Below are 22,726 nucleotides of genomic sequence, written 5' to 3' on the forward strand. Positions count from 1 at the left end.
GCTTAAATATCCTTTGCACTGTGCTTAAATATCTAAGCTCTGAGTTCCCATTGATTAGTGTTGATCAAAGTTTAATTTGATCAACCAAATCCTTTGCACTGTGCTTAAATATCCCAATTCTGAGTTCCTTATTGCACTATAAGGGTATGTAGGCATGATGGCCCTAATCCTGTCCGAGCACTCTATCTATCCTTTTTTCTTTTCCCTTTATCCTTTAGTGAGTAACCTTTAGATATTAACAAACATCCGAGCATATAACAATCAAAATGGTTCCTGTTGAGTACAATGAATGAGAGGGATGCTAATACCTTCCCCTTATATAATCGACTTCCTTACCCATTTTCTCTTTCCCTGGGTTTTATCGATATTTTCTCTTTCCTTCGGGAATAAATAAAGTTCGATGACGACTCTGTTGTATCTTCGAACGTGCGATGCATTCAGGTATATTTTCGCTAGCTTCAATAAGCGCAAGTTTAACTTATAATTTATTATCTTTGTATATTCTAGAAATCCCTAAGTCTTAAAGAGTCTTCTTGTATTGTATTTTGTCTATACCTCTGATTGTATAACAAGTGAATTACCCTACACAATCTTTTATCTGTTAGGCAGATTGTTAGAAGTATCTTACTTAGTCTTTGAGCATATGAAGTCTCATGCTTATATGCTTGACCATAGAAGTCTCTTACTTGTGTGCTTGAGCATTGGAAGTCTCTTGCTTACGTGCTTGAGCATATAAGTTTCTTACTTTGTGTTTGAGCATTGGAAGTCTCTTGCTTACGTGCTTGAGAAAATTGTAAATATGTGTGATTATAGTGATTTTTTTTTGTAAGTACAAGGGGACTGGACTACTCTAGATTTGTGAGAGGAACTAGGATAACTTTATGCGTGTCTCTTATTTCTTTCATTCATTATTCGTTGCCTATCACTTATCTCTGATTGGTTCAGATTCTATACTTTGTGTTTAGAGTCTAACTAAAGTTTTAAAAAGAAAGAAAAGTCAACATAATTCAACCCTTTTCTTGTGTTTTTCTCACCTTCAATGTTTGTTTTACAATTTCTATGTAAATGATAGAAAGTGTTTGGTATGAAAGTAGAAATACAGAGATATCATTTATGCACCTAATAAGGTAATATCAGACTTGAAAATTTGAATTACCAGTTCTGACGGAGTGCGAAAGTAGGGTCAAAATTGATCAAGAAAATTAGTACGAAAGTAGGAGCTAGAGATACCGGTTATGTAACGAAAAACGAAATCGATATCTGAAATCATTATTCGAATAATTAATTTCAAGGTAGTGAAAGCATCTCGAATTTAATTAAGGATTTATTTTCAACTTTAAAAGAATTTTAGATATATTAATTTCACCGTGAAAGCCAGTTTTTAACGTATTTAGGAATCCGGTGACAGACACGCAAAAGTGGGTGTCGCTATTAGTTGAATATTTTTTACAAATCAACTTTTATTCTCATTATAATAAACAACTTCATTTTATATAAATATAATTGGTAGACGGGAATCGATGTTTCAGTCCCTTACTTGTTATTTGATTAACTTAAACAAATTTACTTCATTATTTACCTTTTTGCTAAAACAAACCATACCCATAGTCTTAAATAAACACAATAATAATAGATAATAATACTTGTTGATTGATCTCTGTGAGATTCAACAATCTTTTATACTAAAACCGATAAAGTTGTGCACTTGAGACCTATCAACTAACAAAAGAAAACACGATTACACGGGCATTAAGATGAATATGCTGAAAGCTTATGATAGATTATAATGGGACTTCATTATAATACTCTCATTTCCATGGGGTTCCCTATTGGCATAACCAACACTATTATGAATTGCATTACAAGTGTTTCCTTCTCTATCCTTATTAACGACCATCACACATCTTCTTTCAACCCTACTATAAGAATTAGACAAGGGGATTTATGATCCTTTCATCTCTTTATTATGTGTGATGATGATATGATCAGGAATGCTCAAGATAATAATCAAATTCATGGTATCTCTATTGCCAAAAATGCCCCTAACATCACTCACAGTTTCTTTGTAGACTATAGTTTGATATTCTACAGAGCAAAGGAACATGAAGTTTTTAACCTCACCAACATCATCAATGAATATCAAGAAATTTAGGGTCAGAAGATTAACTTGCAAAAATCAGAACTAATGTTTGGTAAAAATGTCACTCCTGAGAAGCAAGTAAACATCATTACCATCCTCCATATTCTTACCACTGATCATATCAAAACTTACTTAGGCCTTCCCACTAAAATTGGTCAATCAAAAGCTCATTCTTTCAACTTCATTTTGGATAAAATCATAAACAAACATAAAGGATGGAAATAAGTTGTTTGTCCTATGCTGGCAGGGCCATCCTTATCAGAGTCATTGCCCAAGCAGTCCCAACCTACATAATGAGTTATTTTCTCATTCCTAACTCCATATTCTAGAAAGTTGAAGGCATCATTAGAAACTTCTAGTATGGGGGTAAGGAAAATGGTAGAAAAATCCATTGGAAAAACTAGGAAGATCTTTGTAAACCTAAAGACGAAGGCATACTCAATTTTAGATATATCAAAGAGTTCAATGAAGCCCTTTTGGGTAAACAGGTTTGGAGAATGCACTGCAATCCTAACTCCCTCATGGATAGGCTTCCAAAAGCTAAACATTTCCCTAATTGTGACATCATTCGAGCCAAGACTGGAAACAACCCAATCTACCTATGAAGAAGCATCCAACATAAAAGTTGGATAATGAGGAAAGGCTCTTGTAGGAATATTGGTAAAAGCGACAAAATCAACATATGAAAAGACAAACGGGTTCCAAATCAACGTGTGTTTAAAATCCTGACACTCGAACCCTTGGAAATAGGGGTAAGTGGAGTCAGGGACTTAATTGACGAGGAACACAATTGTTGGAATATTAACCTAATCAACAACATGCTCTTACTTATAGACAAAGAACCCATAACCAAAATCCCCCTCATTAATAGGGAAGAAGATAATCAAAATTGTTGAATGGTCACCAACAACAACCACTACACAGTTAAATCTGGTTGTTAGTGCATAAACAACTGGACCAGAGACAATGAACAAGAAGGTCCATATCGGAAAAAACATAAAAAATCATGGAAAAAAGTTTGGAATGCACAAGTAACCCCTAGACAGAAAATGCCTTTATGAAGGATCCTTAATAATACAATTCCTATAAGAGATAATTTAACCCACAAAGGGGTCTGATGTGATCCATATGCCTTAGATATAACTCAAGTATGAAGTCTATTACCCATTGTTTTATGTCATGCAACTAGGCTTTCAAAACTTGGTTTGGCTCCCAATTAACCATAAACTTTCAAAACAGCCAACACAACAACATACATGATCGATTATATTGCAATATCAATTACATGAATGACTACACGTTGTCCCTCACCATTAACATCCTAAATCAATTATTGAGGACTAGATATAAAGATATTTTCGACAACATATTCATACCTTTGAAAGACTCCATCCATAGAGCAACCATTAATGTCTCCAATTTCACCCAAGCTAACAAACGTGATAATACAAATAACAAAATTATTAAGAATGAAGACCCTATCCAAACAAGCCAAAACAATGAGCACAATCCTCATATTTCCAATAAAGAAATATTACATCTGATGGAGAAGCTGGCGATAAGACAACTGCCCATCCTATCGATACAAAAAAGATAAACCATGTCTCAAATCATAAAGTGGGCGTCAAACACAACAACAAGATAACCAGATCACAAGTATACACTTCTATGAGGACTAAAAGGAACAAACATTACCCTATCTACAACAGTTGTGCCACTAACAATAATTTTATCATCCAGGACAGGGAGACAAATCACATAAGAGCTAAACCACATAATAGATCTCCTGTAAACTTAGCTGCAGAGAACAAAAATAATCAATCCTTATCTGATAACAAAATGCATCCCTCCTTTTCTAATCATCAAGCTAAGATATCTTTGCATCCTAATTGTCAATACCTCTTAAACAAAAAAAAGGAAAAGATATAAAGAGAAGTTCAAATGAGCACTATCAAAAAGGAAATCATAATGTTCTGAACTCACCTCAGAAGGATGTCAAAAAACACTGGTTGAGCCTTCACGGGAAGCACTCCAGCTACATAAAAACAACAATGGACAAAGATGTTACTAATACTAACCCAATGATCTTAATGGATAGAAGAAGAGAAGATTTAGAGAAAAATTAAATTTTAGAAAATTGTCAAAGTTTCGACCTCTATGAATGACATCAACCACATCCCCACTGTAGTCTAACTCAGCAAAAAAATATATTGTAATTTCTCATATGTTATAAAAAAATTACCATAGAGATTTTATAAAAATAAATTAAAAACAATATATAATATTTTAAATTAAATTAGCTATATATTTTTGGTATTCAAATTAAATTTAATATTCAATTACTCATTATTGGGAGAAAACCCTATTGAAGTCATAAGTTATTATGCAGTTACAAACAATTTCTTAATTTATTATACAAATAAATAAACACAAATAAATAAATTTAAATAGTAGATAATATGTTCACAATAAAGCTACCTCTCAATAGTTTAAATATTTTTAAACCCATTCCATGTTGAAAAAATTTACATATGCTACATAAATATGAAGCCATAGAATCATATACATATAAAAACACGTGAAATTAGCATGAAAAATATTCAAAAACAACTTAAGAAAAAAATAAAATAAAATAATTTTTTTTTATTGATCGATTTTGATTAAAGGTGTGTTCGTATTGTGTGTAGCTGTTTTGTTTCCTTTCTTCCAACCCAACCCCCAAATTCATTCCTTCTTCGTACTCTCACGGCAGCCACTTTCCGTTCAATCGCCGCCATCGTCAACTCTCATCGCCTCCACGCGACGCGACTCTTTCTTCCTAAGGTTCAATCACTCTCTCAAATTGCGCCGATTATTTGATATAATAATTGTTCGAATTGTGTTATCGTAATTGAAATAATTGGAAGCAATAACTATGTATAATCACGATTGCTTTCAGTTTCTTGTGTAGTTAATTTATGTATTCTGAAATCAATTTACGATTTCGATGATTTTTATTTTCTTCATCATTAACAGTGTAGTGGTTGTTGTTGTTATTTGATGATTTGTGAAAGATGAGAAAAATGATTAGTGTTTTCAATAGAAATTTTAATTAGGTTAAACCGTAGTGAGAGTGTGTGTGAGAAAGATCTTTTTAATTAGTGGAGATATGTTGTCTAGGTTTCTTTAATGGTTGGTCCAATATATGTGTTGTTGTTCGAATTCGAAGTCAGCTGGATGTTTCTTTATGTGTTGCATTGCTGGCTGCTACTAAATGTATTTGTCGTCGAGTCATTGATGAGCCTTGGATGTGTCCTAAAACCCTTTGATGATTTTCTTGTTATTTTTTTTATGAGCAATGGACGGTTTGGTGTTAGGTGATTATGTTTAGAAGTAATTGAGTGTTTATTGAATAATTGGGCACGTAATTTTTCCTTGGAAACCATAGTGAAACACAATTTTTTAATTTCATTGATTAGTGAACACAGTTAGCATTTCTCACTCACAATAGCTGGACGGCAGGTTGTGATTCCCAATTAAGGCTCTCTGTCTATTGATATTTGTTTAATGTGTTTTGGAAATTTAAAATATTCTTCATCGCAAATTTTCTGCAATTAGTAGATTGAGATTTGCTTATTGACAGTGTCAAATGTTTATTCCGGTTGAGTGTAAGGATACATGACTAGGAAACTGGCCAATTTAATAACATACTTAAATTAATACACAAATAAATAATCAATGCTGTTGTCCATTTACTACTGGAAAGATTGTTAATCTTTTAGGTTTAAAGTCTGACATCAAATTATCTTATATTTGATCTCCTGATTTTTTTATTGATGTAGGTCCATCTGTATTTCTAGAATTATTCTAAGCAACATAACCCGGCTTATCATTCCTAGTTGGGATTCAAAGAAGATACCATAAATATTTCGTTATACGGAAATAAATGGAGCTTAAAGCTTCATCTCCAAAACCAGAGTCTGCTGTGCCATCTGATTGCGCCAGTGATCCTGAAGAGAAAGAAGTGAGCGATGACGATGACGATGATAGGAATCATAAGCATCGGAGGAAGGATGATCATTCTCAATCATTGGAGAGAGATGTTTTAGATCCTGTAATTAACAGGTCATTCAGAAAGCGTAACAAAAATTTTGGGAATCGTCATCCATTTAGAGAAAATGAATCCATGGCCTTTGAAACACTGAAAACTTACAGCGATGCCACCACAGATAAAGATTTTTATTCCAAGTTCGACAGAAGGCGCCATGGGATGACTTCAGTTCCCCGAACACCTTTTGATATGAATCAAAGGTTACGACCAAGCCAATCATTTGCTGGAGATCCTGGCGCTGGTAGGGGAAGAGGCAGGGATTCAGGTTTTTGGAATCAACGGGAATCCAGGTTCAGCTCAATTGATGTTGCTTCACAAATGGTTCAGCAGGGGTCCTTTCCTCCAGCCCTTTATACTGGACGCGGGTTACCAAATATATCAAATGCACAAAATGCTTCTTGGAATACATTTGGTTTAATTCCAGCCGTACCCAACGGTGGCTTAGACATGCTTCATCCAATGGGTTTACAAGGGGCGCTCAGACCACCCATTAATTCATCTTTAAATGTGAATATTCCCCGTCAACGATGCAGAGATTTTGAGGAACGTGGATTTTGCCTTAGAGGGGACATGTGCCCTATGGAACATGGTGTTAATCGAATTGTCATTGAAGATGTTCAGGTACTTTTTTACTTGAGATACTAGCAAATATCCATATTTTTGAATTATAAAAGTAATATTGAAAGAAACGTTTTAATTGGTAAAATAGGTCGGTTATAGGTATGCATGAATTACATGCACAAGACTTTTCAAATTGTAAAAAAATATGAAAATAAATTGTGCAAATGAAGACAGATCACCATTTGTCTCCAATTTGATATTGTTAGAATATAGATGAAAAAAATTAGTATCTTAGTGTATCCCCTAGGATTAGTTTTTCATCTAAGTGTATCTTAGATTATTATCTTAGGATTAGTTTCCATATTACTTATTATTATTATTATTATTACTATTATTTTTTTATTATTATTATTATTATTATTATTATTATTATTTTTATTATTATTATTATTATTTTTATTATTATTATTATCATGATTTGTTTACTTAAGAGGTTAAGCTTCATGTTTAGATTTTGCTCTTGATAGTTGACCTTCGGTAGCTTCTGCATTATGTGATGGTTAAGCATATTTGCTGTTGTTAAGTGGTTAAGCCTTCAGTTATAGCTTCTGTTTAGTGGTTAAGCATTGATAATTTTTGCTTCTGTCTTGAGTGATTGAGTCTGTCTTTGACCTTCTTTCCTAATGGTCAGGCTTTGGTACCTATGCTTTATGTGGTGGTTAGGCATACTTGTTTTTGTTAAGTGGTTAAGCCTTGAGTCGTGGCTTTTGTTTAATGGTTAAGTGGTTGCCGTTTTGGCTTTGATGTTCTTGTTTATGTGAAGGGGTTAAGACTAGAGTTGTTACTTTTGCTTGGTGGTTATATATCTTTTGCTTGTTTTAAGCATTAAATGATTGTTCCCAAATTGAGGTTTTTGATTGTGTTAGAGCTAGTGTCGTGGTGCGCTAGAAACAAGTCAAAGGTTGAAGACTTCTAGAACCATGAACCTCGGGCAATGACCTGGTTATTTTGTTTTCTGTTTTAAAGGGTATATTTACCTCAAGCTTAAAGCTAAGTCAGCTTTCGCTTAACGGGGAAGTGTTGGAATATGATAAAATATAGCATCTTTATATTATACTAGAGTATTGTAGTGTATCCCTTAGAGTTATTTTCTAATCTTAGAGTATCTCTTAGGATTAGCTGTTCATACTGCCTACTTTGGGCACACGGGTAATAACTATCCTCATTGATGACCTTTTTAATTGTATGTTGAAAAGATTTTTCATTTTAATGATGTTCTTTAAAGTTTATAATAACGTTCTCACTTGCAGTCTGTTTGTTGGCATTGCTCACAGAAAAATTGATATTCTTTTTTCTTCGCCCCCTCTTGAACTTTGTATGTTTGTATTTTTTTTTTTTGTAATAGAATAGTGTAAATGCTGAATGTTAATGAACAAAACGAGGAATTAAATCCAATGTTGTTGAGATGACAATTTTACGGATTAATGGACACATAAGACAGGATAGAATTAAGACTAGAAGTATTAGAAAGAAAGTTGTGGTAGCAACAATTGAAGAAAAGGTGATAGAGTTTAAGCTAATGTGGTTCGGTCATGCATGAAGAAGACTTGCAGAAGCCCTAGGAACGAGGGTGAATTGGGTGAAGATAGCCAAATCGCAAGAGTTAGAGAGAGATCAAGAACAACTTTAAGTCAAGTCTTTAAAATTGATTTAAATTTGAATGGTCCATCATTATAAGTTGTTGGATATCTGATTCGACCTAGTGGGGAAAAGCCTTTGTTGTTGTCTATTCTTTACTTGCAATTTGATTTTTTGTATCATAACTTGCCTTTGATTAAGTTTCAAATGTTCAATATTTATTTCTTGCATGGTAATGATTATAATTTGTATTGACTAATATTTGCACTTTCCCATAATTTTTCACTGTATCAAAGTCATTCGTTGTCTGTTAAACTAGCTAATTAATTTGTTGTTCATAATTCAGAGTCTTTCACAGTTCAACCTTCCTGTTTCGCTTTCAAGTGCACACCTAATTGGAGCACCTGCTGGATCTGGATCACTACATTCAGTAAATGCTTCAACCGCTTCAATGAACAGCAAATGTAAATCTGGAATAATTTCCAAGTCCGTTGTCAGCGATGTTGGTTTGCCGATGGATGGTGAATATCCTGGTCCTGGTTGCACAAGTGGAGCTGATCTTTATGATCCAGATCAACCACTGTGGAATGATAGGGGTCTGGAATCTTCAAATGCACTCCTAAATATGCAGTCATCAAAGATTGATGATGCCGAGCCTATGTCTTGTGATGCTCCAAATAGTGTTTGTCCAGTCGAAGCTACCAGAACTTCTGTCAGTTTACAGGGTGCCAGTTCATCTGTCTGGGGCAGAATTGGTAGTTCAAAAAGTAGATTTGGCACGAAAGAAAAATCTAACCCTACAATGAGCTCTTTCCATTTTCCTGATAATCAATTAAAGGAAGATAATGATGAATTAATAGGTTCTCACAACACTTCCAGTCAAGGTAAGCAAATCATAGCAGATGATGCCATCTCAAGAGCCTTGGAAGCATCTTTGAAGGCACAGGCTGATATGCGTAACATACGTAAACCATCACAGAAGGCATTGCGTACTCTATTTGTAAATGGGATACCTCATAAAATTAACAGGAGGGAGTCTCTTCTTGCTCATTTTCAGAAGTTTGGGGAAGTTACCGACATTCATATTCCAATAAACAGCGAACGAGCTTTTGTCCAATTCTCCAAGAGAGAAGAGGCTGAAGCTGCTCTGAAGGCACCTGATGCTGTAATGGGCAACCGTTTCATCAAGCTGTGGTGGGCTAATCGTGACTGTATTCGTGGTGATAATTCTACTGCAAGTGGGAATGGTGCAACTGTAACTCCCCACGGGCAACCACCCACTTTCGTTCAATCTCATCCAGTGGCCACGGATAGGAGAAAAGATATACATCAACCTGATGCTTCAAGGACTATGTTTGAAGGATCATCACCTTCGGATTTACCAAAGCCATTCATTGCAGATGCAGCCAAGGTTGCGCCTCCTTTGCAGAGGAAGCTTGAAAGCTTAGAGCATCTAAAGGAACAACTGCGCAAGAAGCAGGAAATTCTGGACCAAAAGCGTAACGAGTTCAAGCGCCGGTTGAACAAATTTGAGAAACATGTGAGACCTAATTGTTTATTTTCCTTAAATTGTAGTTGTTGAAACATTGATTTAGAGACTCGTGACATTTTAGATATTTAGTGCATTTTTCTTTTACTAAATAATGTGATTAGTTTAGTAGTGTTAGGTAACAGGACTATATGTATCAATTAGTGCATATGCTGCCTTAAGTCCCAGTAATAAAAGGGTGTTTAGATCTTACCCTCTACATAACTATATTAAAAACAAAATAGAAGTCTAGCACAATCATCGCTCACCACCGCATTCTGTTATCATCTTGTTTCATGTATTAATGTCATTCCTTCTCATCATATAAACTCTAATTTTTCACAGGCTACAGGACCCAAGGGTGAAGTTGTCACTGAGAAATCTGCCAAGAGACTCAAAACGAGCATGGCGTCTGATGTAGTCAAACCGTCTTCCCCTATATCGTCTGATGCTGATATTGGTATGTCATCTCCACATGCGGAGACAACAGTGGATAAGAATAAACAGTTGGTCAAAACTGCTTCTCAAAGTCCTAAAGCAAATACACCAATGAGACTACAAGAACTTACAGGCTTGAGGCAGTCAATTCAACCATTAGGGCCTGTTAATAGATACAAATTGGATAACCGTCCCACTGCATTTAGAATCATCCCACCTTTGCCAGTTGGTCTAGCAAATGTAAGTCTTCTCTCTTTGCCTCATGTGTCTGTACATATTGTAGAGTTTTGCAATGGGTCCTGTTATTTGTTTTGCTACAATCATTTGACTAAAGATTTCCCTGTTAGAGTTGGACATGAACTGACATGTGAGAATAGTAGACGTTGAATTAAAATATATGTCTATATGTATTGGATTATAAGATTTTAATTTTTAAAATTTGAAGACTGAATTATAGTAATCTGCGATTCTGCATTCTTGGTTGTCTTTCCATAGTCTGACCCGTATTGAGATATTTATGAAAATGAAATACCTATTTATTGTTTTAGTGTAGATACAAAGAAAGAAGAAACAATAGGGACTAGTTAAAGCAAAAAAATGATTGGCCTTTTTGATTGTTTCTATTTATTTCACCTTGTTTCAGATTTCTTAAGTGTGTACGAATTATGTGTATTTTCTTCTCTCTGCTGTATTCATGCTTACATAAGATATCATATTTAAAATTCCAGTAGTCACCCGAGTCAAGTCCCTATCTAATATACCATATGCATTGTATTGAGTAAGAGATCTGAAAATGTTAGTTAAAGGTTGGACCTCAACCCTTGATTGGTCATCATTTAGTTAAAATAAACGGATTTGGCATAATTACTCTTGTAGGAAATTGGGAATTTCCAATCCAGGGGAAGGATTTGTGTAGAATAGTTGTTTGAACCTAAACAGAATCAAACTAAGAAAGTTGGCACTCAACCACCACGGTCTTTGTGTTACACACATCACTTCTGATACTCTCAAGCTCCCCAGACCAACATCTGCACTGTCATGTGCAGCACCATGCGACCCAATAGCTTGCGAGAAATGACCATAAGCTCACCGTTGCTTGCTGCAGCTGCCATCTCAAGTTTCTTGTTGGTCCTTTCCTGATTTGTCCCTGGGTATCCTTTGGGGGAGCCAGAACTGGTCCATCATTTTCTTAAGTTTTATACCATGACACTGTCCTATGTTGTCGTGATCGTTATGAAGTTGATCATGAGTTAGCCTGATATTTTATGAAAAATCAAAGGGCTTCCAAGCTAGGCTGTTCTATGTTTTGATTGCACTCCACGAACCTGTTTTGCTAATTGGTCTTCTCGTGTCAAACCTAAAAATCCAAGTGCAATATTATATGAGAAAATATATATTAGGGAGGCGTTTGGGAGAGCAATATTATATGAGAAAATATCTATTGATATGAACACCTGTGTGGTTTTTATGGTTGATTTATACGGTCATTTTTGTCTTAGATTTGTTGTTGTATCATTACCAAATGTGACACTGTCAATTTTAATCTTTTGCTTACAAAATTATCGTCTTTTAGGTTGCTGCTTTGAAGGAACACTTCTTACCATATGGTGAACTTTCCGCTGTAGAGTTAGAAGATGTGCAAGTCAATGACAGTAGTGAGCAAGATGCACGTCTAAATTTCACTACTCGTGGAGCAGCTGAGCAGGCCTTTATAAAAGGTAAATGCTGGAAAGACCATAACCTTAAATTTGTGTGGTTGGCACCTACCAATTCTGGCAATGGCAATGCCACTGTTAGTAGAGAGCGTTCTCTATCTGCTCCTCCCAGGGAGCCCTTGGATACAGAAGGGCAATCTGAAGAAAAGTTAGGAAACTCTGTAAACCATGAATCAATTGTGTCTGACGGTGAGCATAAATATTCTGAAACTAAAAGTCCTTCGGGGCTTATGAAAAAGGAACAAGATGAAGATCTCCAGTGTACCACCAGTCGAGTTTCTTCGGCCAAACAATCACCCGAGGACAATGTCTGTTGAGAGGATCTGTTGATGGTCAGATTTGTACAGCGAGGTAAAATTTTAAATCTATTAAACTCTAACTTTCAGGGGCATTTTTTTTATATCAATTTCTAAAAAATTATTATTCCATGTTCCTTTGGTCAATGTTAAGACATGTAAAGTTCCTTCTATTTGGCCACCTCTTGTATTTGGTGGTATTAATCGAATGGTGCATCATGTTATATCTCAGCTTTTGGATAGTTCTCTTGTAGGATAAAATTTTTGAATTACAACATTCTGTTAAAAGCCATTGAACAGTTACTTGACATATTTGGGAACCCTTCCCTTTTTTGTTTTATAGCAACAGTAGAATAATATAATTGAAGCGGTTAGTTTAACTTCATATACTTGAAACATTTATTTTAATTCTACCTGTTTTTATTGTTTTACAATTGATTTACCATGGGAAATTTTGATTAGGTAGTGGTTATTTGAAAGGTGACAGTTAGCATGATGAACTCGAAAGATAGGACCATCATGGTAAAGTTAACAAATAGTCATTGATTTAATAGCAACTAAATGTAATTAATTTAGTACATCGGTAAGAAAGAAACACATCAAACCTTAACTTAACCAATGCATTTATTTGTTCTTTAAATCAATGATTATTTTGAACTTTACCATGACTTTTCTATCTTTTAAGTTCGCCACTGCGACCTTGTATGAAATATGTTTTTGGTTCCTTTTTGTGTGGCTTTAATCTCCTTTCAAAAGTGGTTTGTTTTGTCTCGTAAATTGTTTATGTTATTTGTTGTATTTGTTGTTCTTTGGTCTTTAGTCCCCTCTCTGATGTGTGTCAAAATATCACACACCACAAGACATTTGAAAATAGCGTGACAAAACATGTCACTTTTCAAAACGGGAATTAAAATTTTAGATAATTTTGTTGGATACAAAATGTTGAATCCACAAAAATTGTCAATTTTCTACTTAATTGTGCACATATTTTTAATAAAAAATAACTATAATCTTTGTCCCTAGCTCTCTATAGATATATCAACTTATAGTTAGTGGTGAGACTGAAAATGGAGAAAAATCAAATAAAAGTATAATGGAGAGAATTCGGATCCATAACTAAACTCCCCTATAAAACAATATGATAAATGCAATTTATTTAGCATTTTTTAAATAATTTTTTACAGAATTAAAAATTTATATTAAAAAATATATAAAGATTTATGAAAATAGAAGTTCAAATGCAAAATTGATTTAAATAGCTTTTTATAAAATATTTTTTAAATATTTCATTCTTTTTTACAAATTCAAAGTATATTAAAATGTCAAAATTTTAATAGTTTTTTATGAAATTTATTTTGAGATATTTCTTTTTAAAATTTTTGTAATTTTAATTATGTCAAGAAAATTAGTAACAAATATTTAAATTAGTAAGTATCAATTATTTTTTTAATTTATAAAACTAACTTAAAATACTTTTACTTTTACAAAAAACATTTATTAGTAAATTTTAAACAAACGAGTACATACTCACCTTAATTATGACTCAATCTTCCCATTTCACATTTATTCAAAAATAGTTATAATTACTACAATATTAAGGTCTAGTGGTTTGTTTTGGTTCAGTTTTTATTCTTTATATATATAAATTATTAAAATATTGTTTTTGAGGAAAATTAAAAAATAAACTAAAATATTATTTTCTATAATTCTTGTAATCACCTAATTTCTAAAATATTTTATTAACTTTTTCTCTTTTAAAAACTTATTATAGTTTTATATTTAGTTATAATTATTCTGTAATTTTAAAAATAACATAATATATAGTTAATGTTATTTTTTTTCAATTTTAGTGTTCATTCAAAAACGAAAAACTGAAAAATATTTCATATAATTTTATGAAAGAAACAGCAATGGATAATGTTTCTTAAATTAAAGTTGTAAAAACTTTTTACTATAATATCATTTGGTACAATAACCGCCGCGTTAACTTTACATTGGAATTATAATTAATCATAAAAAAATTGTTTTTTAAATAATATTAAATAAATTTGAGTTTTGAAAATATATATATATATATATATATATATATATATATATATATATATATATATATATATATATATATATATATATATATATATATATATATATATATATATATATATATATATATATATATATATATATATATATATATATATATATATATATATATATATATATATATATATATATATATATATATATATATATATATATATATATATATATATATATATATATATATTAAGGTTACACAAGTATTCATCGGTTATTAATCTACAAGAGTTTTTTTTAATAAATAATTTTGTATTTAAAGAAGAGTATCAGAGATACCCTAATCCGATTAAAAAATCAAACAATTGATTTGAATATATTTAAGATATTCATAACAGAGTTTTACATCATTTATAAAAATTTCAACAAAGTTTCTCTTTTGAATTTTTTTATAAAATAATCATATTTTTTAATTTAAATTCTAAAATAATATATTTTTTAAAATAATTACAAAAATAATCACCTTTCATTACGTATGTGTCAGTTGGACTGACGCATCTAATTTCAAATGAACCCATACGCCATTTGGTAGGGCGCATGCATGCCTTGAAAATTTCCAAATGTACATGGGCGTCATTTGGTTGGGCGCATGCATGCCTTGAAGTCAATTGCATTGACGCATGCATACACTACATCATGTGTATGCGCCAATGCATATGGCGCATGTATTATGCTTTTTTTAAATTATATATTTTATATTTATAAATAATTAAATAAAATACATAAATAAAAAATAATGATTAATATTATAATATAAAGTTAAAATACATAATAATTGACAGGAAAATCAATGACCCGCTCGATTGAAACACCCATCTGTTCCACATTCAGGTGCGTTAGCCTGTCTTCGAGGTCTCCCACGATTTCTCTGAGGTGTTTGGGGTCTTTGAGTGCTGACATGATGCAATGTTGGCTGGTGTGAAGCTCCGGTGAAAGGTCCAGCGATATTTGATATATTTGTCATCATTTCTCCCTAATAGTTGGGGGGTTGTCGCCAACATCGCTTCCGTAATTGAGTTCGGTGCCCACGTTGTCATAGTTGGATCGTTGTAGTTGGGTGGATTGTGCACGGTATGGTTGTCCAATTGGGCCATTGAATCGTTTTGGAAACGAAGCAATGATTCATGTGATGTACTAAAGTCAAACAATGGTTGGGTGTTGTCGCAATGAGATGTTTGAGTGTTCATTAGTGGGGGGATACGATGACATGAAGTTGAATCGTATGAATCATCCGGGCTATAGACTGTTGTGGTGGCTGTGTATAGTTGTTGGTGGTTAGAGTTTGATTCCTAATTTTGAGTTTTGGTGTGTGACATGAATTAATTGCGAGGTTGGGTGTTTAGTGGTTGAGTGTATATGGTAGGGTGATGGTGTGAGGTTGGTCGTTGGGTTTAGGTGGGTTGACATTGTTCTTGGGCGGGAATTTGTTGTTGGGTGTGTGATGACGAAGCTCGTTGGCGTGGATCAATCAAATATCTTGGCTCAGGCACAAACTGTGGCGTTGTAACCGACCTAAACCATGCCATATAATGTTGAGTTGGTCTAGCACCATGTATGACCACAGTAGTGAACCAGATAATTGGTGTTTTTACTGTCTAAATTGCATCATCATCATGGTTAACCTGATGATCAAGACCCAAATATGGCCTCTAGATAAACTGTATAAGAATTTGACATGATTATATGATATGTAATTGAATATTTTTTTAAATCAAATGTAGAGTTGTTTAGTAGTAATACATTGTTTGGTCCAATGTGGTCTAAAAGATTGCGATAGACTACTATAGTGTGTTTGAGACACCTGTTGTAGTTCATCCTTTAGTTACAATTAGTTGTAGTATAAAGTCTAATAAATTAGAAGATTAAATATAAACTTACTTTGATGCATAGGGTAATCTGAATGACTTCTCGTTGACCGGGGTGAGTGACAGCAGTCTTGACCAACCTCATGTTTGTAGCAAATGGGCGCAAGAATAAAGCGTACAAGTATTCTTTTTTGGCATTTTTATACAACGAACTATATAGATGAGACAAAACAGCTGAACCCCAACTATATGTGCCTACCTTATTTATGTTTCGTAACAACGACAATACATATAATTTACCGTATTACCAGTACTTTTAGGAAATAAAAAATTACCAAATAGAATCATAATATAACACCGAGCTTTGATTATCTTTTCATACTCGGTAGATTCTTCGTTTAATGTTATACTTGAATAATACTGTTTAAGATATTTTAAATTAATACCTTGACCCCTAGGTTAACCCGAAGTTTGTCCCGTAGTTGTATCTTCACACAAAGGGGCACCCAACAATTCCTCGCATATAGAGTTATCTTGGTTAACTCTACCATTTACGGTCTTACCATCGATACATATACCTAACAACATGCAGACATCATCAAGTATGACGGTACACTCACCGAAAAGAAGGTGAAATGTGTGAGTCTCGGCTCTCCATCTTTCTAACAAAGCAAGAATAAATTTGTAGTTAACTGAGTATGAGACTATGTTGAGTAGATTATCAAAACCGCATATATCATATATATGGTTCTATCAAAGGATCGTGTGGTACATATTCATGTACACGACATCGAAATCTCTTTGGGTCCTAATAAAACATATGTAAGAAATAAGTAAGAAGTATTAATAAACAATAGAGACATTTTGTTAGGAAGTAAGAATAATAATAAGAATAAGTAAAATAATATAGATGAAGTAATAGCATACAAATGTCGCAATATTATCGATTGTTCTTCGATGTTCATCACCCATGGTCAATAGAGACATATTGTTGCAGATAGGTTGAGTGTTGCAGAGATGTTGAGTGTTGTAGTATTTATAGATGAGAAAGTAAGTTTGATGGTAAGTTGCATTCACGGGAAAGTGTACTTTGCATGTGATGTATGTGAAGGCGCCATTGGTAAGGGCGCATGCCTTGTATTTTTGCATGCATGTGAGTATGCGCCAGTGGTAAGAGCGCATGCCTTGTATTTTTGCATGCATATGAGTATGTGCCATTAGAGAGGGCGCATGAGTGACTTTATGCATGTGAACACGCGCCATTGATAAATGTGCATGTCTTATCTTGTTAGGGTAGAAACATCTTTGCAGGGAATCATGCAGGCATATGCCTTGGTTTGTTAGGACAGAAGAATCTTGCAGGTGCCATTGGTAAGGGCACTTGCCTTGTCTTGTCTCTGCATGCAGGAATCCTGGCAGATTCTTAAAAAAGTTGATACGTGATAAGTGCACTTACCTTGTCTTTTGCATGCGTTGCCTTCACCATCTACCGTATTTAACTGCATGCTAATACGTGATCAATGCACTCACCATCAAACACTAAACTTACATCTTAAAAATATGTCTTCATTACCACATTACATGATCAATGCCCATACCGATGGTGAAATATTTGAGTGTCACTTATTCGGTTTTTGTTTTCACAACACAAAAGTAACTCGGTTTACAATAAATAGACGATCAAAATTTTCACATTTGAAACAAAGAATAGAAAAGAAATTGCAGTGTAGTCAGGTGGGACAAATCATCTACAAAAATCTGGTGTTTTTTGCAGACAACCAAGTAAAGTTTTATCAGTTGAAGATTCGAGATGATGACGATGTTCACCATATGTTTCTCAGTCATGAACAATATGGGTACAGTGATATAGATTTATATATATTAACATAACAAAATCAAGTGTTTTGTGAAACTGATGACGACGGACAAGCTGAAGTCGATGTTGTTGACGAGGAAGAAGAAGAAGTTGAGTTATTGGTTGATGAAATAGTGAATGAAGAAGAAGAAGAAGAGTCATTACCAGCTAGTCATGTATATTGTCCACCTTAACACATGACAAGCTTGAGTTTGGGTACAGATGAACCTTTGTTAGATATATTTTACAATCCTTATGTGTAGATTCAAGGATCATTGAAAAAAGGAGATAAATTTCGTACAAAAGAAGACTGTGTCAGAGCCATTAATAAGTATCACATGGAATTATCAACTGATTATAGGGTTGATCGAACTAATACAACAAGGTATAAGATTTATTGTCGAAATGAGCTCCGCCTGTTCCGATTGTCACCATCTTACCGGAAGAGGAGTGATTCTTGGGAGATAGGTTCTATGGGTCAAGTTCACACATGCTTAATCACGAACCCAATGCAAGACCATCGCAAACTCAACTCTCAGTTAATATGTGATGAAATTTTGTCCGTCATTAGCGACAATTCATCGTTAAAGGTGAGTACAATAATCTTGCATATTGTAACACAATACAACTATACTCTATCATATAGGAAGACATTGATAGCTAGGAATAAGGCAATTGAAAAAGTCTTTGACAATTGGGAGGAGGCATACAAATAACTTCCAAAATACTTGGTGGCTCTTAAACATTATGCTCCATGGACTATTGTCAATTTGGAAACATTGCCGGCGTATACCATAGACGGGACTTATGCTATTGGTAATGGAATATTCCACCGAATCTTCTGGGCGTATCAACCATGCATCAAAGGTTTTGCTTTCTATAAACCTATTATACAAATTGATGGTACATGATTGTACGGGAAATATAAAGGAACGCTACTGATGGTAGTGACACAAGATTGCAACATCAACATTTTTCCAATCGCCTTTGCCCTAGTTAAAGGGGAGACTGTTAGGGGATGGAGTTTTTTCCTAAAAAATCTCCGATTGCACATTGCTTCTTAGCCAAACTTATGTTTGAGCTCAGACCGACACCATTCAATAGTGAGTGCCTACAAAAACATTGATAATGGCTAACATGATCCTCCTTCGACGCATGTCTACTGCATTAGACATATCACTCAAAATTTCATGCGGGAGATCAAAGACAAAAAGTTGCAGAAGAAGGTTGTCAATGCAGGGTATGCATTAACAAAACCTTTTTTCAAACACTACCGCGAAGACATCCTATTGTCAAACGCAAATGCAGTATGGTGGATCGACAATATTCCATTGGAGAAGTGGACTAGGGCATACGACAACGATCAATGATAGGGACACATGACAACAAATCTCGTGGAATCAATGAACTCTATCTTCAAAGGCATCCAAAACCTACCTATAACCTCTTTAGTGCAAGCAACCTATTTCAGGCTAGGGGCGCGTTTTGAGACTAGACGTTCCAAATGGAGTTCAGTGTTACAACACATATGTGGTCACGGTGTTTGACCGTACTAAATGTTGGTATAATGTTGTTGAGTCAATGGATCACAATGAAGGCATGCCGAGGGGACACTATCGAGTGGAACTAGATAGAGGTTGGTGCGACTACGGAAAGTTCAAAGCCTTTCGTATGCCCTGCTCCCATGTCACAACGACATGTTCAAAGGTTCGACGAGATCCTTCCAACTTACTATCCGACGTTTACAAAGTCATAAGCCTTTGCAATGTTTACAAAGTTAACTTTTCAGTGGTAACAAAAGAGGATTACTGGTCTGCATATCAATGGGACATTCTCTGACACAACGAAATAATGTGAAGAAAGAAAAAGGACCGCCCAAACAACACCCGTATTCGAACCGAAATGTATACGGAGAACAAAATGGTTAGATTATATAGTTCATGTCGCCAGCCCGGTCATAATCATACTAACTGTCATAGTGTTGGAACAAGCACAAGAAGATAATTTTAGTTATAAATCTTTTGTTTTATATTAAAAACAACATTCATTTTATATGATAACTTTGTGAGAAAATACCATCACAAACAAATACAACACATAAGCAACACATAAATAACAACACAAGAAACTACAACAAATAAAATAATATCACTAACAAATATAACACATAAACAACATAACTATGTGATTACAACAACATAACTATGTAATTACAACAACATAACTATACGATTAAAACCATCAAAAACAATTTTGTGAGGAGTATACATCATCATGTGAACGTCTCTGTTAGTTTTAATATCCACCCAGAAACGAACTTCTCCATTTTGGTTGAACATCGTATCAAGCCATTGAATTCCTCTGATCCTTTCACCATCTGCAATGTCTCCATCTAACCAACGGTTTAAGGTCCTGTTAAGTTGTTCAAACGTATCTACATTTTAAAGTCGGATCTTCATCTGAGGCTGCACTACTGAAAAGATTAAATCAACATTTCTCTTGTGAATATATGGACACAAGTATGAATATACAAGCATTTTAAAGAAAATTGAAGGAGATTTAAGGAAACTTAAAGGAGGGTAAGAAGTTGGGTGAAAAATTATGGGAGAAATGCTGTATTTATAGATGAGTGACCATGCATGTGCCATTGCTTTGGGCGCATACAGACATGGCTACATGCATGCGCCAATGCATGTGGCACCTTCACATGCATGCGCCATTGCATGCGCCCAAGTCATTGGCGCCTCCTATTCATTGGAAATTACATGTGCCAACTGGACTGACGCATATGTAATGAAAGGTGGTTATTTTCGTAATTATTTTAAAAATAGGTTATTTTAGAATTTAAATTGAAAAATGTGATTATTTTTAAAAAAAAACTCTCTCTTTTGAGTCTATTGAAAGTACATTTTTATCTTAAAAATGATTTTTTCTGGATTTCCTACCGCATCCTGCATGTTTAAATAAAATTTCATTTCTCATTCTCCATATACACCAACAAGCACTCACCCAAATAACACCCGCCCTTTTGTTGTTTATCTTCTCTTTCAACATCATGACAATATTTATGAATTGATTACAACAACCATCTTCCACTTCAAAATCTTTACCCAACCAAATTTAGATCTTATCCCACACAAATCTCACCATAGAGTAATTTAATATTACATGGTCTATATCTTCCTCCTGTCTGAAACTGAGCACATAAGTTTTATCATGAGAGCTATAGATAATTCCCCTTAACTATACATCCTTGTTGGTAATCTAATACGGAAAAGTCTCCATCCACATATCTTTATTTTTTGATGGAATACTCTATTCCCTCACCACATTTAGAGTCTGATTTAGATTTTCATTAGGCACTGAATATCCAGAATCCTATATTCAGAATCCTGCATAAATTTAGTGTAGCATGTCTTAACAGAAAAAGAAAAAGTCAGAAAATGTCTTCTCACTTTCATATGGTCATACCACCGAATCTTCTTGATTACAATTAGGAGTTATCTCTGATAGGATAACAAACAAAGCTTTTTTTCTCGCCACTTTTAATTCTTTGATAGGTTCCTCCTCTAAAAATATACAATATAATTGATATTATCTGGAAATTTGTACAATAAATGCGTCTATTTATGTATTTTTATTTTAAAAAGTAAGGCTTTTTAATTATTAATAACAATTAGTTATTTTACAACTATCTTATTGTCTCATGCTGCACCAATTTAATATCATCATTTACACCATAAATACAAAGTAAATACAAATATGCAATTGTATATTTTAAAAATAAATCTTAATTATAACTTTGGTCATTCTATTTTATTTTATCCATGAAATTGATTGTTTCCGTTTTTCATTTTTGATTTTTAAACATGACATTGCTTTTCTGTTTTATAAATCGAGTATCCCGTCACATCCTAAATTTTGTCCACAATTTTATCTATTCTTTCTATTTTTGAATCATTTATGTGTCACTAGAGTTTGTCAGAGTCAATTGTGTTATCTGAGACACTGAATCTCTGACTATGTATTTTGCATTTTGTATGAGTCTTTGGCCCTTGACTGAGTCATTAATTCATTTAAGTCATTTTGCTTCATTCGAGTCATTTTGGTTCATGTGAGTCATTTTGATTTGACTCAAGTCAATTCATTTAAGTCATCAGTTCATTAGAGACATGTGTCTTTGTTTGAGTTTTTTGCATTTTTGTCTGAGTCAAAAGTCAACCCAATTGAATAAATGTCAAAGGAGACCATTTTGACTTTTATTCATTTCTTTATTTCGTTTTTACTTTATATTTATGCTTATTTTTACCAATTAAATCTTATTTATTATTATTATTATTATTATTCATTTATTTTTTAAGCCAATCCTTTTTTTATATATTTTTCTATTATTATTATTATTGTTATTATTATTTTATTTTTGTTTTGAGTCCAAAAAATCACAAACACAAAAAATGCATCCTAACTTACCAAAACCAGATTTGGTTGGTGCTCCCTTTTCCTTCTTTACGCCATAACAAGTAGACTTTGTGTTTAACTTGGTTTTAATGTGTGAATTTATTT

General features: G+C 33.6%; 1 protein-coding gene across 1 annotated transcript; it reads left to right on the plus strand.

Annotated features, from left to right (window-relative positions):
* Nucleotides 1-4,794: 4,794 nt before the first annotated feature.
* Nucleotides 4,795-12,791, plus strand: LOC127119126 (zinc finger CCCH domain-containing protein 41). The gene is made up of 5 exons (XM_051049321.1): nucleotides 4,795-4,963; nucleotides 5,962-6,851; nucleotides 8,776-9,969; nucleotides 10,303-10,635; nucleotides 11,969-12,791. Exons 2-5 carry the CDS (start codon nucleotides 6,066-6,068, stop codon nucleotides 12,425-12,427), a joined length of 2,772 nt encoding a protein of 923 aa, XP_050905278.1. The 5' UTR covers nucleotides 4,795-4,963; nucleotides 5,962-6,065; the 3' UTR covers nucleotides 12,428-12,791.
* Nucleotides 12,792-22,726: the final 9,935 nt, after the last annotated feature.

Source organism: Lathyrus oleraceus, chromosome 1 (genome assembly GCF_024323335.1).
Source record: "Lathyrus oleraceus cultivar Zhongwan6 chromosome 1, CAAS_Psat_ZW6_1.0, whole genome shotgun sequence".
NCBI lineage: Eukaryota > Viridiplantae > Streptophyta > Magnoliopsida > Fabales > Fabaceae > Lathyrus > Lathyrus oleraceus.

What these genes read in the sequence shown, in the direction of transcription:
- LOC127119126 (XM_051049321.1), top strand. Translation starts at nt 6,066, where the DNA reads ATGGAGCTTAAAGCTTCATCTCCAAAACCAGAGTCTGCTGTGCCATCT. An exon ending in TGAACAAATTTGAGAAACAT is followed by an intron (nt 9,970 to 10,302) that starts GTGAGACCTAAT and finishes AATTTTTCACAG; the next exon opens with GCTACAGGACCCAAGGGTGA. An exon ending in TGCCAGTTGGTCTAGCAAAT is followed by an intron (nt 10,636 to 11,968) that starts GTAAGTCTTCTC and finishes ATCGTCTTTTAG; the next exon opens with GTTGCTGCTTTGAAGGAACA.